This window comes from Nothobranchius furzeri, chromosome 10 (assembly GCF_043380555.1).
Source record: "Nothobranchius furzeri strain GRZ-AD chromosome 10, NfurGRZ-RIMD1, whole genome shotgun sequence".
NCBI classification, from domain to species: domain Eukaryota; kingdom Metazoa; phylum Chordata; class Actinopteri; order Cyprinodontiformes; family Nothobranchiidae; genus Nothobranchius; species Nothobranchius furzeri.
In genome coordinates, this window is record NC_091750.1 from 62,617,829 (window position 1) to 62,630,549 (window position 12,721).

The window sequence follows — 12,721 nt, forward strand, 5'->3', positions numbered from 1 at the left end:
CCAGTAGTTCTCGGCTGCTGGTTCTAGACGAGACATCTGACGCCAGCTACATATATTAGCAATTCTCGGTTTTAAATCTTATTCGATATAACGTTAAAATGTGGGAAATCAAATACAGAATAGTGTCTCAAACATTTTTGAGTTAATCATGCTATTTAGCAAGAGCTAACCATAAAGCTAACAGTTAGCTTGTTAGCTGTCAGCCGCTCGCTTTGTGTTCGCTGACTACAGGCATGAGTGAAGAGGACAGTTCAGCAGCAAAAGACAAAGACTCGACCCTTCTATTCACTAAAGATGGACAGAGGTACTATGTTAACAAAAGCGGAGTTGTCGACAGCAGAAATGTGGTAACACCGCACGAAGCAGAGAACAACGTCTCCTCTCATGGCTTGGATGATGCGGACGAGGAGAGCGACGTTCTGGACCCTTCGGATCCCAGAGACAGCGCTGCCAGCCCGGAGGAGCTGAACGACGAGGAGACCTCGGAGGGGGACAGCGCCCCCAAGCAGTGCACGTATGAGGGATGCACGGAGACAACGACGCAGGTGGCTAAGCAGAGAAAGCCATGGATGTGTAAAAAACACCGCAACAAAATGTATAAAGACAAATACAAGAGGAAGAAAAGTGACCAGGCCATGTCCAGCGGAAAACTCGATGTAAGACAAAAGTGCTTTAAATTACTTGCACCTAAATCCATCTTGATAAACATCACTTTAACCACCATGCATATTTCTATAATTTAGCCACCGGTTTTGTTGATTTGGTCTTACAGTAACACTCTTTACTAGATGTTTTGACTGAGCAACATATTTTATGATCTGCAATGTAAACAAGGGATGTAAAGGGATATTATTATTATTATTATTATTATTATTATTATTATTATTATAGTTTTTGGACCTAATCCACTGTTTTATGGGTACTTGTTAAAAAGTTATTCCAAAGTCATCACATGATTTCTTTTGTGAAGGTCAGATTCTGTTTTCAATTACTTTGAAATATACTCTCACTTCCATATGTCCTAGTAATTTATTTATAAAGAAATAAAATTACTGTTTTCCCAGCTTTCAATTTACATTCTTCCATATTGTATGTGAGTACTCCTCGGATAGGTCATTTGGTTTTATCCTTAATTATACTGGGATTTGGTCTTTCAAAGCTTCTTTGGTGTCTGCTGCTCTTAGTTATTTATTTTATTTTTTTCATTTTTACTCATTTCTGAGTGCTTTTCATCATCACTGCCTTCTGCATGACTGTCACTTGAGTCTTGTGGCGTTTGAGCCTCTGACTTGTACACCTGTCGTCCCACGTTTTATTACATGTGTGTAAAATGAAGAAACACTAACTGATATCGACTTACCGTTCTTCTTAACATGTTAACATAGTTCAAATCTAGACACACAAGGGGGAGAAGCACTTTTTAAAAGAATACAGTGGTTATTTGGTGTGTGAAATAACTCATTAAGGCTCACATGGCTGGGAATCATTTTGTAAATACAGTTAATTTAATGTTTTTCCAAACAGTTTTAACATTTTTTCTGTTGATTGCCTTTTGTGTCTGTTCAGGAGAATTCAGAAGAGCGGCCTGTGTCAGTGAACAAGCAGCGCATGGGTGCCATGGGAGACCGTCCTGCCAGACCTTCACTTATTGAGCAGGTCCTCAACCAGAAAAGACTGGTAAGTCATTGAATGTGCAATCAGACAAAAACATCAAAATAGGGGCATTAAAACATTCAATAACACTAGAAGAAAGAAATGCGATATTAAGCCTTCTAGGATAATTTTAGAGATGTGAAATGCTTGAAAATGTTTTAAACATGTAGTTTTTAACATGAGACCAGGAAGTAGTGATAATGAAAGGTGCTTGGAAACCTATACCTGTCTATATACCTCAACCTATAACGATGCCAAATTCAGACATAAGATAAATGAATCTTGCAGCTATTTTGAAGACAGTGTTTCATTTTTTTCCTTTATTAGAATTTTTTTTAATACATTAAATCTTGGTTCTTAGAAATCTTAGTTTTCTGCATTTTTCTGTTTTCACACTTTGACCAGGCCTTTCCACCAGATGCATAAGAGAAGTGTAACACCTACGAAAGATAGTCTGCAGCCATTAGCCGCTGTTGTAGTTGACGGGTGCGATGCATGATGTTTTGGAAGCATCTCAGAAGCATAGAGGCGCGTTGCTTCAGCTTCAAGTCTATTTTTATGTGCTACGCTTCCAGAACTCTGCAGTTCAGATTGGACAGACGGAGTCTAACACAAGAACAATGTAAAACATCAGAAAACTTTCAAAATAAAAGTCACACTCAGATTTCAGGTGCTTGTCTAGTAAAAAAAAGAATGCTATTACCTTTGAAACCCTCTGTAGCTGAGGTAGAGAACATAAAATAAAACAGACCTTTTTAGGTGCATGCTGCTGTCTTTCTCTTTGTTATTGTACGAACTGCTGAAATCACTCGTGATCTTGCAGTTCTTCTGTGATTTTGTGAACTGGTAGGACCAGCTGCATGGAACGCTTTAGCTGCTTTTTTGCATCTGAAACGCTCCTGGTAGGAAGAGGGCTCAGGGTGACAATTCTGTAGTATTCCTGCACCTGTTCCTGTTGTTTTTCTCTTTTTCAAAAAAGAAATAGAAAAGTATAGATCTGGAAACAATTGCTCTTCTGAAGAAAGAGGAACCAAAGCTAATCAACTGTTACAAGTTGTTTGATACATCAGAGGTACTTTTTTTTAGCAGTTTAGTTAACATGTAGTATATAAATACAGTTACCATTTATTACAGAGGAGTTGTTTTCATTGACTAGAAAAAAGCAAAACATAGCAATAGATTTATTATTAACTAACACACATTTAAATGTACTGATGTGTTGACAGACTCGATGTTTCTTCTCTGAAATGCGATACGTTTGTGTTTCCAGTCTCTGCTGAGGAGCCCGGAGGTGATCCGGTTTCTGCAGCAGCAGCAGCAGCAGCTGTTGGCCTCACAGAGCCGCATCCATTCCCAGCAGCAGTTCCAGGGCTGCTGAACCGTTGGTGTTGCATACACTTGGAAAGACAACAGCACTTGATGCATAGATGGACATTTCTCTTCACTGCACGTTAACCTTCATCTGCTAAGGAAATTACAGTACACCCCAAAATTTCTCTCCACATATAATCACATTGTTGAAGTCATCCTATTTACTGAAATTAGTCTTTTTATTTCCTGGATTGTTACCCAGGTGTGATGTTTGTATGTTGTTTTGTTGATCCTGTGCTTTTCTGTGTGATTCTGCATCAGATTAGAGTTTTCTTGTGAACCTCTGGTTTTCTTATCCTTATTTATAGTTGAGTGCTACATTTTTACTTGTGACAGTCAGCGGTCATACTGTCAGCTAAGTAAACTTCAGGTTAGGTACAGAAAATCTGTGTTTTTCTTTTGAAACTTCTTTTGGTGAAATGTGTGTTTTAAAGTTCACATTAGTCATCATCTCACGCTGGTGAAATGTGATCCATTCCCGTGGAGAAGGTGAGCTGCAGCAGCGGCTGTGCTCAGGAACTATTTGGTGGTTTAACCAACCAATCCAAACCCTTAAAGCTGAATGTCAAGCGGGGTCCCATTTTTAAAGTCTTTGGTATGACCCGACCGGATGGGAAACCGGATCTCCCAGGACAGACACTACCTCTAGGTCACTGAGAAGGTTTTGGTTTTTGCTGAGGTTAAAAAAAAGTCAGTGACCAAATGAGCCAAGCTTTATTTTTGAAAGAGAGAAAAAGAGCAGCTTTAAACATTCAATTTATGAAAAACATGATTCAAACACATTGTTTAAACAAATGACAAATCTAATGATTAAAGTAACAAAAAAGGTTCAAAGCAACCAGTACATTCAAACATTGGTCAGCATATAGAAATACAGCACAAAACACTAATATGTAACATTTAAGTACCTCCAAATATATCCCATTTTTATGTAATGTGCAGTTCCACGTCTCAATAGAAACTAAATTAAAGATCAAGGCTTCATCATAATGAAATTAAATGACAATTTTTAAAGCTTAAAAGGACAAAATGCTACATTTGTCATTTTTGTGAGATGCCTCATTAGAGTGAGACAGAAAATAGAGCGAAACATACAGAATCAACGACTACCTGTGTGAGACCGAGAGACACGATTCATGTTATGATACTGAAGAGATGGGGTTGTGTGGGGAACCCATCTGTGTGAGCACCTTGTCCAGCCACTGTAGCGGTCCATGCAGATGGACTTCAATCCAGCAAGGGGTGCTGGTCACATCCTGACGGTGGTATTCAGCCCCCCAGCCCTGCAGAACAGCAACAGCCATACATCTCAGATGTTTGGAAGATATCAAGTTTATGTGAAGTTATACTCGTGCTGACATTTTCACGTTACATCAATTATTGTGGCAGAAATATTAAATTTCTGTAGGGCATGACCCCTGGTTTCACCTGAAGTGCTGATAATATATTTTATTTAAAAGGGCCTTTCAGGTCACCCACGGTCACTTTACAGGAGAAGGAATGCAGTACACAATAAAAATACAGATAAAACAACTAAAGGACAAGTAAACAGAATAAAATTGATTAAATCACAAACAGTAAGCGTTTCGGAACAAATGGGTTTTGAGTTTGGTTTTGAAGAGGTTGAAGCTATCGGTGTTTCTAATGTCAGGAGGGAGAGAGTTCCAGAGACGGGGAGCAGAGCAGCTGAAAGCCCTACTACCCATGGTGCTGAGGTGGAATGAGGGAATTACCAGATGGATGGAGGAGGAAGATCTGAGAGAACGGCATGGTGTATGTGACAGACACTATCACCTTGTGGCCACAAGAGGCCCTCGGTACTCTGCCTGCACAGCAGCGGGCTGTCAGACTAATGGTGCCTCCCTGTTAAAAGGGAGCTCTGCCTGTCATTCTAGGAGAGGTTACAGATGGGCGTTGACACGAAGGTGTTTATACTCTCCTCTCTAGCTCTCTTTGCACTATAGGCGTTAAAGTCTTCGTTTGACACCTGGAGTGGTCCTTGTTTTGCTACCTGAGTGGTATTTTTGGTTATATTAATAATAATAGTAGCTGTGTGTCCTCGTCTACTGAGACTTTTCTCACCCTTTTGGTGCAGATTTTGTGTTTATCCATGTAGCTTTATTCCAGCCCCTTTTCGCTGCGCCTTCTGTTTATAAAAAAACGTTTTATTAGTTAGAAATTCCTTTTGTTTATTAATTCCCAGTACTTGGATGACCCTTTTGTTTCCCTTTTCTGCCAAGAGCTTCGTTTATGTTAATAAATTTCCTTGAGAGAGTTTAAAAAGTTGTTTCATTCCGGTGCAAAATCATCTTTACTCCCTAAATCACATCGTGCTCCTAGCGAGGCCAAGGGACGTAAAAGTGTAACAATGGTAATGAGGCTGGCAATGTATGGAGGGGATATGGAATGGATGGCTTTGAATGTATGGAGTAGAATTTTGAAAATGGACCTGAATTTTATGGAAAGCCACTGAAGCTGCTGGAGGACCGGGGTGATGTGGTGGAAAGTGTCAGTTCTACTAATAATACGTGCTGCTGAATTCTGAACAAGTTGGGAGTTTATGAGTGAGTTTGCTAGGGAGACCATACAGAAGTGAATTACAGTAATCAAGGCGGGAGGTAACAAGGCTATTGACTATGATGGCTGTAGCGTTAAGACGTAAGGGAGGGGCGGAGATGATTTATAGATCGGAGGTGAAAGTATGCAGACCGAGTTATGTTATTGACATGAGCCTGAAATGAGAGAGAGCTGTCGAGGATGACACCCAGTCTCTTAACCTGAGGGGCGGGAGTAACCGTGGTGTTGTCAATGGTTATGGAGAAGCTGTCAATTTTGGCAATGTTGGACTTGGTACCGACCAGGAGAAGTTCAGTTTTACATTCATTAAGTTTAAGGAAGTTGGAGGTGAACCATTTTTTAATTTCTGAGAGGCAGAGGGTAAGGGTGGAAGGGTGGATTGGGGCTTACTAGACATGTAGCTGGTGATGTTTATGCTTATGCAAACTTAATAAAGTAAAGAATTATAAAATAAAGCTGCAACTGAAAGTTTGGACACTGGAGCTGTTAAGGTGGCAGCAGAACTAACATTTTTTTCTGAAAAAGGGCGGTTTAGGAAGTGGCCTACATATATGATAACTTCTGAGAAATTTTCATAGAACACAAAAGCTCACTCTGTGACTTATGAGTCTTAAGATTACACTTCCTGTACATCAATCACAAATAAATGCCCTGGTACCTTGACAAAGCTCATGCGGATGGTGCACATCTTGGTTAGCTCATAGACGACCTCGAACCCGTGATTGACAGACTGAGCGAGAAGCTGAGCAAACAATTGGTTGTTGAAAATCTTGAGGCTGCAGCCACTGGGGATCTTACAGACAGTGGTGGTGTGGAAGCCGTGCTGGAAATTACAGTTACGACTCTGGACGAAGATGCTGCTGTCACTCAGACACTCTGCGTACACCTCCCCGCCCACGTAGTACAGATGTAACCCTGAAAACAGAACATCAGATGCCATTGTTGAAGTCTGCAAACAATCCAGGATGGTATTACGATCAGTCTGTGTTGCCCACCTTTGCCTATGTGCCTGCGAGTGTGCTCGATGGTGGAGTTGCGGTTGACGTTGGAAAGCAGGCCAAGGCAGAATCGATTCTTGTTGTTGGATGGGTCTGTGAAGCCGTCCACCAAGACGCTACGGGACGAGGCATGGAAAGTCTCTCCAACCCGGTTGTTGAGCTCATAGTAGGCTACGGAGCACCAGTACTCTGGCTCTTCATAGCACACGGGTCGTAAATCTAAAGGCAAGAGAGTCTTAAAGGTGAAGAAAAATGTAATACATCAGCCTTGCAAGGGTAAAGTACCTCTGAGTACCTCTGTGTGGAGCAGAAAATGTAAGTTTAGTAGTTTCTGTGGGGTTGTTTGGCTTAACGTCATCTTGGGAATTAGTCTCCATCATGCTGTAGGGAGGAGGAGGAGTCTCAGCTGGAAAAGCAAATCACATAAAAAGTAAAGGACACACATTCATCAGCGTCCAAATCAACACATCTTGAACCTTTGATTCTTACCTGTTACGTGATATGGACTACCAGGCTCTGCAGAGCTGCTGGGGGAGTTGGGGAAACTCTGCGAGGTGGGCGACTGGGCGAGGGATGAAGCCGGTGATGAAGAGGAGAAGGAGGAGCAGGGCAGTGGAGGGAAGGAGTCTGGGTAGGTGGCGTTCTGGGGCATCAGTGGCTCGTTGTTCAAGGAGGCACTTCTAAACTTGGCCAGTAAACTGTGCTGCGGGTTGTACTCACTGTGACGTGGAACAAGAACTGGTGGAAGCACTAAAGAACGGGAGACAATAAATAAAAACTTAAGACTCAAGAACAAAACATAAGAAATTTAGAAATAATATCTAAATACCTGGAGTCTCTACTCGTCTGTAGTGGTAGGGATTGACGCAGATGTCTTTCTGCTTGGAGCCGAAGGGAAACTCGCAGCATTCGAGGGCCTTCAGCTCATGGTGGGACTGGAGGTCTGGCCAGCGCCACACCCTGCAGTAGATCACATGGGGCAGACCCTTCCTATGGGACACCTGCAGCCTTCCGTCCAGTGATCGTGGAATGGTAACACATTTACCTGAGGCATCAAAATCATCAACAAAACTTTAAAGCAACACTTAAGAGTTTTTATCACTTTAAGCTACTGCTTTCAAACTGGTTTCAGTGATTCTTGAAGCAGAAACTAGACCAAGTGTTCACTGAACAGCGTAACACTTTTGTGGCACAGGTAGGTGCACTAGGGGGAGCTCTCTACCTGCTTTATGGCTGTTTACATTGACCGTTGCTAATATAAATGCTGGCAGTTAGCTTTTTCAGTTTGCTGACCATCAAGAAAAAAAAAGAAAATATTGCTCTTCCGTTGGCATCATGGCCGAGTCTGGAAGTAAAAGTAAGAGTAATGTCTTTTAAGGTAAAGCAAAGAGCTAAAACCAGAGTGAACATCGGTGTGGCCTACATTAGTTTGAGGGATCTGAAGGATACTATGAAGTCACAGACTGATGGTGACCTGGCTTTGTTGCTACTGAACTTGTGAGTAAGGACATTTTTGGTCCAACAATGTGGATCTTTTTACTTAGTGGCTTATTTAGTATCAGTTGGCCCATTTTAGTGTTAGCTCATTGTTAGTGCCACAGCAGGCTGCGGCAGAGTTGTTTACGACCGTTGTAATTCCACTTTCAACCAGTAGGAGGGAGAAGTAGGGAATCTGATCTAGTGTGGCTTTAAATCTATTGTTGTTTGAAGGAGTGCTCAATTGCCAGAGAGTACATGGCCCAATCCCAATACTCGCACTTCCACGCTTGTGCCCTATTGGAAAATCATGACCAGGGGTGCTAGTGCATAGGGTGCCCTCTCAAATGCGGAAGTTGGTCACGCCCCTTTTGCACCCTTGAGTCATTGATGCAGACTTGGGTGAAGGGTATTACCCACAATCCATTGCTGTAAGACAAAAGGCTCAAGTTACATTTCTGAAAATATGTATTTTCTAATGAAATAGTTCATTTTAGGACGATTAGTTGATGCTCTGAAACTTTTACACAAAGCAGCAACAAATGTAAATTTATTTCAGATGATTGTTTGGTTGTTTGAAAGTTGTTAAAGGTTTTTTTTTTTTAAGTATTACAGCGACCAGCATCCCGGCATGCATTATGGTCTATAACGCAATGCTCCCTGTCTCAATTCAGCAATTATTTGCACACGCGTGTACCACACACTCGAAGTCTTACTTTGCCTTTGACTCCCTTATCCAGGTGGCAAGAGCTCCTGCTATACAAAAAAAAATCTTCTCCTTTTAGCTACACAAGGCCAGGAAAACAAGTTTTCAATGTGGCAAACAACTTTGAATTAAAATGGATATACAGGAATCTGTAATCAGAGAAGTTAGGAGAAATAAAAACAAAAAGAAACCATTTTGATGAATATGGGAGTCTGTTATTTTAGGTGGTATTTGATCTAATAAAAACCTTTGAGATAAAATCCCTAATAATTCACTCACATCTAAATATTCTATCTAACTAAATGTTGCTTTTTAAAGTCAAATTCACATAAAAATGGAAACAACTTTATTTTCTATGTCCACTTCATTTTGTTCAGGGTCAAAAAGCATCTGGATACTATTTGTTTCTAGAGCAGTAGTTTGATTACAATATTTCATAAATTTGGAAGTCTTCCATTAACTTACAAATATCCCAAGTTTAAATTAAAATCATAAAACACACAAAAATGGAATACCCTTCTGAACACCGCACTCCCTTATGTTAGGGTAATCATGTAAACACACTCACTGGGCTGCCCAGGACAGCTGAGGGCCCGCTCCAGCTCCTCCATCGCACCCTTCTTCTTCTTTAGTTTTTTCACTAAAGAATCCACAGCCTTCTCTGCCCACTTCTCCTCCTCATCACCTTGCTTCCAACCGAGCAGGCGCTTCACCGCCGGACTGGTGAAGGAGAACAACGACGTGATGGAGGTGGAGGAGTTCATTTTGAGATGAGTAAACAGGTGGCTAAATGAGCTGATAGGTCTGGTTAAAGAGATAATAGTTCCCTTGGGGACAGGGGTGAAGAGGCAACCGATGAGTAGCCACCACTAAGAAGAAGCAAAGAAAAAGCTTGATGGCTTTGTGTAAAGTTTTTTTCCTCTTCCTTTTGTATTCCGCTGTAACTTCCGAGCAGCTCTGGCGAGGGAGTTGAACTCCAGCCAGAGCTGTGCAAACCCTAAATCCTTTCTCTGTGTTGGCACAGAAGGGATCAGCGGCTTGGGATTTCAGAGCCTCCTGCAGGGATGGGTACTCCTCACATCGCCAGGAATCCGGGTCAAGTTTCAGTCATCTGGCAAAAGACATGAGACACTATTAACCTCAACAAATACACTGGGGAACGGTGGGATGGGAGGTTGGATAGCAGAAAGACCTTGAGGTCAGACCTGAAGAGATGAGACTAAACACCTCAGAACCAGAATCTACAGCAAGCAGGAGGAATACACAGAGCGCCTGCATAAGATCGCCCCCCCACCCAACCCCCTCACATGCTGAACAACATTATTTTTCTCTAAGGGGAAAATGAAATGCAAAACAAAACTTGCGTCAAAAAGTGCAGGCCAAGATGGCCAAGCTCATTCCCCAACAATGAGGAATGTCCTTTCTGGCCTCTGTTTCTATGATCATGCCACTGACGCCCAGGAGCCATACTGTCTGGCCAGAACACATCACAGAGCAGGAGGGGGAGACAGGGAGGGAGACAGACACAGGGCTTGTGTTTGTGTCTTACTGGACTAAATATTACCCAAATACCTGGAAAGAGGTTCAAAAGTATCATCAAAAACCACCTCTTGATTTCCTAAATACTCATGCAGGAAAGGTTCAAGACACAAATTGAAGTTTAGAACTTGTTTATCTTCCTTAAATGTAGTTTATGCTCAAAGAAAACATACTTTTGCACATCATCACTTCCCTCCTGCCAGCAGACGCCCTCCTTTTGCTCATTATGCATCTTTATAATTATGTTTTTCTGCAGCTGAAACTGACTTTTGAAAAGCTTTTTACATAGATAAGAAAAAATGTTAGAATAAGTTCAATCACTACGCTCTCATGGGTCGTACCTTGTTTGTGTTGGAAATGTGAGAAGCACTAGCTCCTGAGACAGGCAGACAGCTGAGGAGGTTTTAACAATGACGACAAAAAGCTGCATCACTCAGTCGCTGCCGCTGCTGCTTTATGGAGCCTGGCGTCATTCAGTCTGCAGCCTCAGATAGGCTAATTACCTAATGCTTTATCACCAGAACACCCCATCCCAAAAAAGTAAACACGCCAGCTTCCTTTTACTATCACTGCATCCAGTCATGATGCTGAGGCAAAACCCAGGTCCGGCTCTAGACTCTTTATTCTCACGCCTTGGCGGTCATCATAAACATGAAAAAACCATCCAAAATCAACATTGTAATTCTTATTTCCAAAGTTTCATGAGATTCACGAGAAAACACGGGCAATTTATAATTTCGAAATATTGTATGTTATAAAGTATATTTAACCATATTTAACTGCACTTAATTATGAAAAAAGCGCGCGCACACACACACACACACACACACAATATATATATATATATATATATATATATATATATATATATATATATATATATATATATATGTATGTATGTATATATGTATGTATATAACGACAACAATCTGATATTTCCCAAATATGTAAGTCTATAACATGTTATATTTTTCATAATAAATGTGAGACAGCTTTACCTTTGTTATGATAACAAGTGCGCAGCAGCGTCACCGTGGAGGCTTCCAGTCTGTAGAGGTTTGGACCGGTTCACTGAAGCTGTGTAGTGTAGGTGTGTTTGGGGGCGTGCGCGCGTGTGTTCAGTTGATTGTGTGCGCAAGCGTGTGTTATCGTTAAGAGAAAAATCTGTTTCCGGTTGCTTATTTCAAAATAAAACATCCACTGAAACTTCGACGAATACTTTCTTTCCTTTCTGTGCTACGAATTCAACCGAAGAGCTATCATTTGTTTTCAAATGTACTGGTAGTTTAATTTTTAAGAACTCATAGATTCGTGCTTTGATTAAACGCTTTGGACATCACCCGACATTAAGTTTATTGTGAATGTTCAGTTTTAGTAACTTCCGGTTTTGCGCTCTGTGCCGCATTGACGCAGGTTCGTGGAGCTTAAGCTCCGGCAGCCGAGCGCCACGCAGCCTCGGCGGCGTCAGCCTGGCTGGAACCGCAGCGCCTGCATGTTAAATCCCTCCGCCTTCCCTCTCTTGGAACTTTCCCAGGATTTCAGGTTTGTCAGGCAGCGCGCGCCACAGCGTGTGCATGTGCGCTGCACCTGATCCGTGGGTTCTCCGTTCACAGTACACCTCAAAAATGTCCCACCTGTTAATCTGCCTTCCACTATTTTAGGAACGTTTCTAGAATAAATGTTATCAATTGATTGGAGTGTCAACTTTTTAAGACATATTAGGCGCAAATGTGCTAAAAGTGCATCCGTCACCTGCAATATTTACAATTTGTTATTAAACCGTGTAAATCATTTCAAGGATAATATGTATGCGCTACAGTAATGCACGTACAAACGCTGCACCTGTAAAATATGTATAAAAGTGCGCACTTAAAATTCTCTTACTATTGGAAACGAGTTCACCATTTCTGTCATTTTTCATAATTCCTCATTAATAAATCTTGGTTTTGTTGGAGCCACGCAGAGCCCTTTCTCATTGCGGATGGATATTGGGAGTGCAGTGACAGGTCCAGTTAATGACGCAGCCTCTGCTGGCGACAGCGAGTCTACAAGTTTGACATTTTCACAGTTTACAGCAACTGCTGCGGGACGTAACCGTCCTGCCTGCAGAGGCAAACCACTCCAGGGACCCGTCAGTAACACTTTTCTCTCACCTTCAGTGTAGAGAATAAAACCTCACCAGGTTCCTTGCGGCCAAACTGGGGGAGCATTAAAACAAAACAAATTCCGGACACAGGAAGGAGGAAAATAATGTGCAGATGATGCTGATCCACTGTCTGGTCCTGGACTGCAGACAGGAGGGACACCAACAGGATGCGCTCTCCAGGGGCTCCTCCAGGCCCCAGAGACAAAGCACAACCTAAACCCCATAATAAAACACAATTAATGTTCATTTGCTCAA

The 12,721-nt window shown here is 41.7% G+C and overlaps 2 protein-coding genes across 2 annotated transcripts; one reads left to right on the forward strand and one right to left on the reverse strand.

Annotated features, from left to right (window-relative positions):
* Positions 1 to 3,304, forward strand: rfxap (regulatory factor X-associated protein). Its single transcript, XM_015968327.3, has 3 exons — positions 1 to 656; positions 1,567 to 1,677; positions 2,924 to 3,304. The coding sequence occupies exons 1-3, from the start codon at positions 234 to 236 to the stop codon at positions 3,029 to 3,031; spliced, it is 642 nt and encodes a 213-aa protein (XP_015823813.1). The 5' UTR covers positions 1 to 233; the 3' UTR covers positions 3,032 to 3,304.
* Positions 3,305 to 3,722: 418 nt separating this feature from the next.
* smad9 (SMAD family member 9) lies at positions 3,723 to 9,762 on the reverse strand. The gene is made up of 7 exons (XM_015968326.3): positions 9,350 to 9,762; positions 7,429 to 7,644; positions 7,089 to 7,349; positions 6,895 to 7,005; positions 6,597 to 6,818; positions 6,260 to 6,516; positions 3,723 to 4,307 (listed from the first exon to the last, which is right to left on the reverse strand). Exons 1-7 carry the CDS (start codon positions 9,543 to 9,545, stop codon positions 4,164 to 4,166), a joined length of 1,407 nt encoding a protein of 468 aa, XP_015823812.3. The 5' UTR covers positions 9,546 to 9,762; the 3' UTR covers positions 3,723 to 4,163.
* Between the last annotated feature and the right edge of the window lie 2,959 nt (positions 9,763 to 12,721).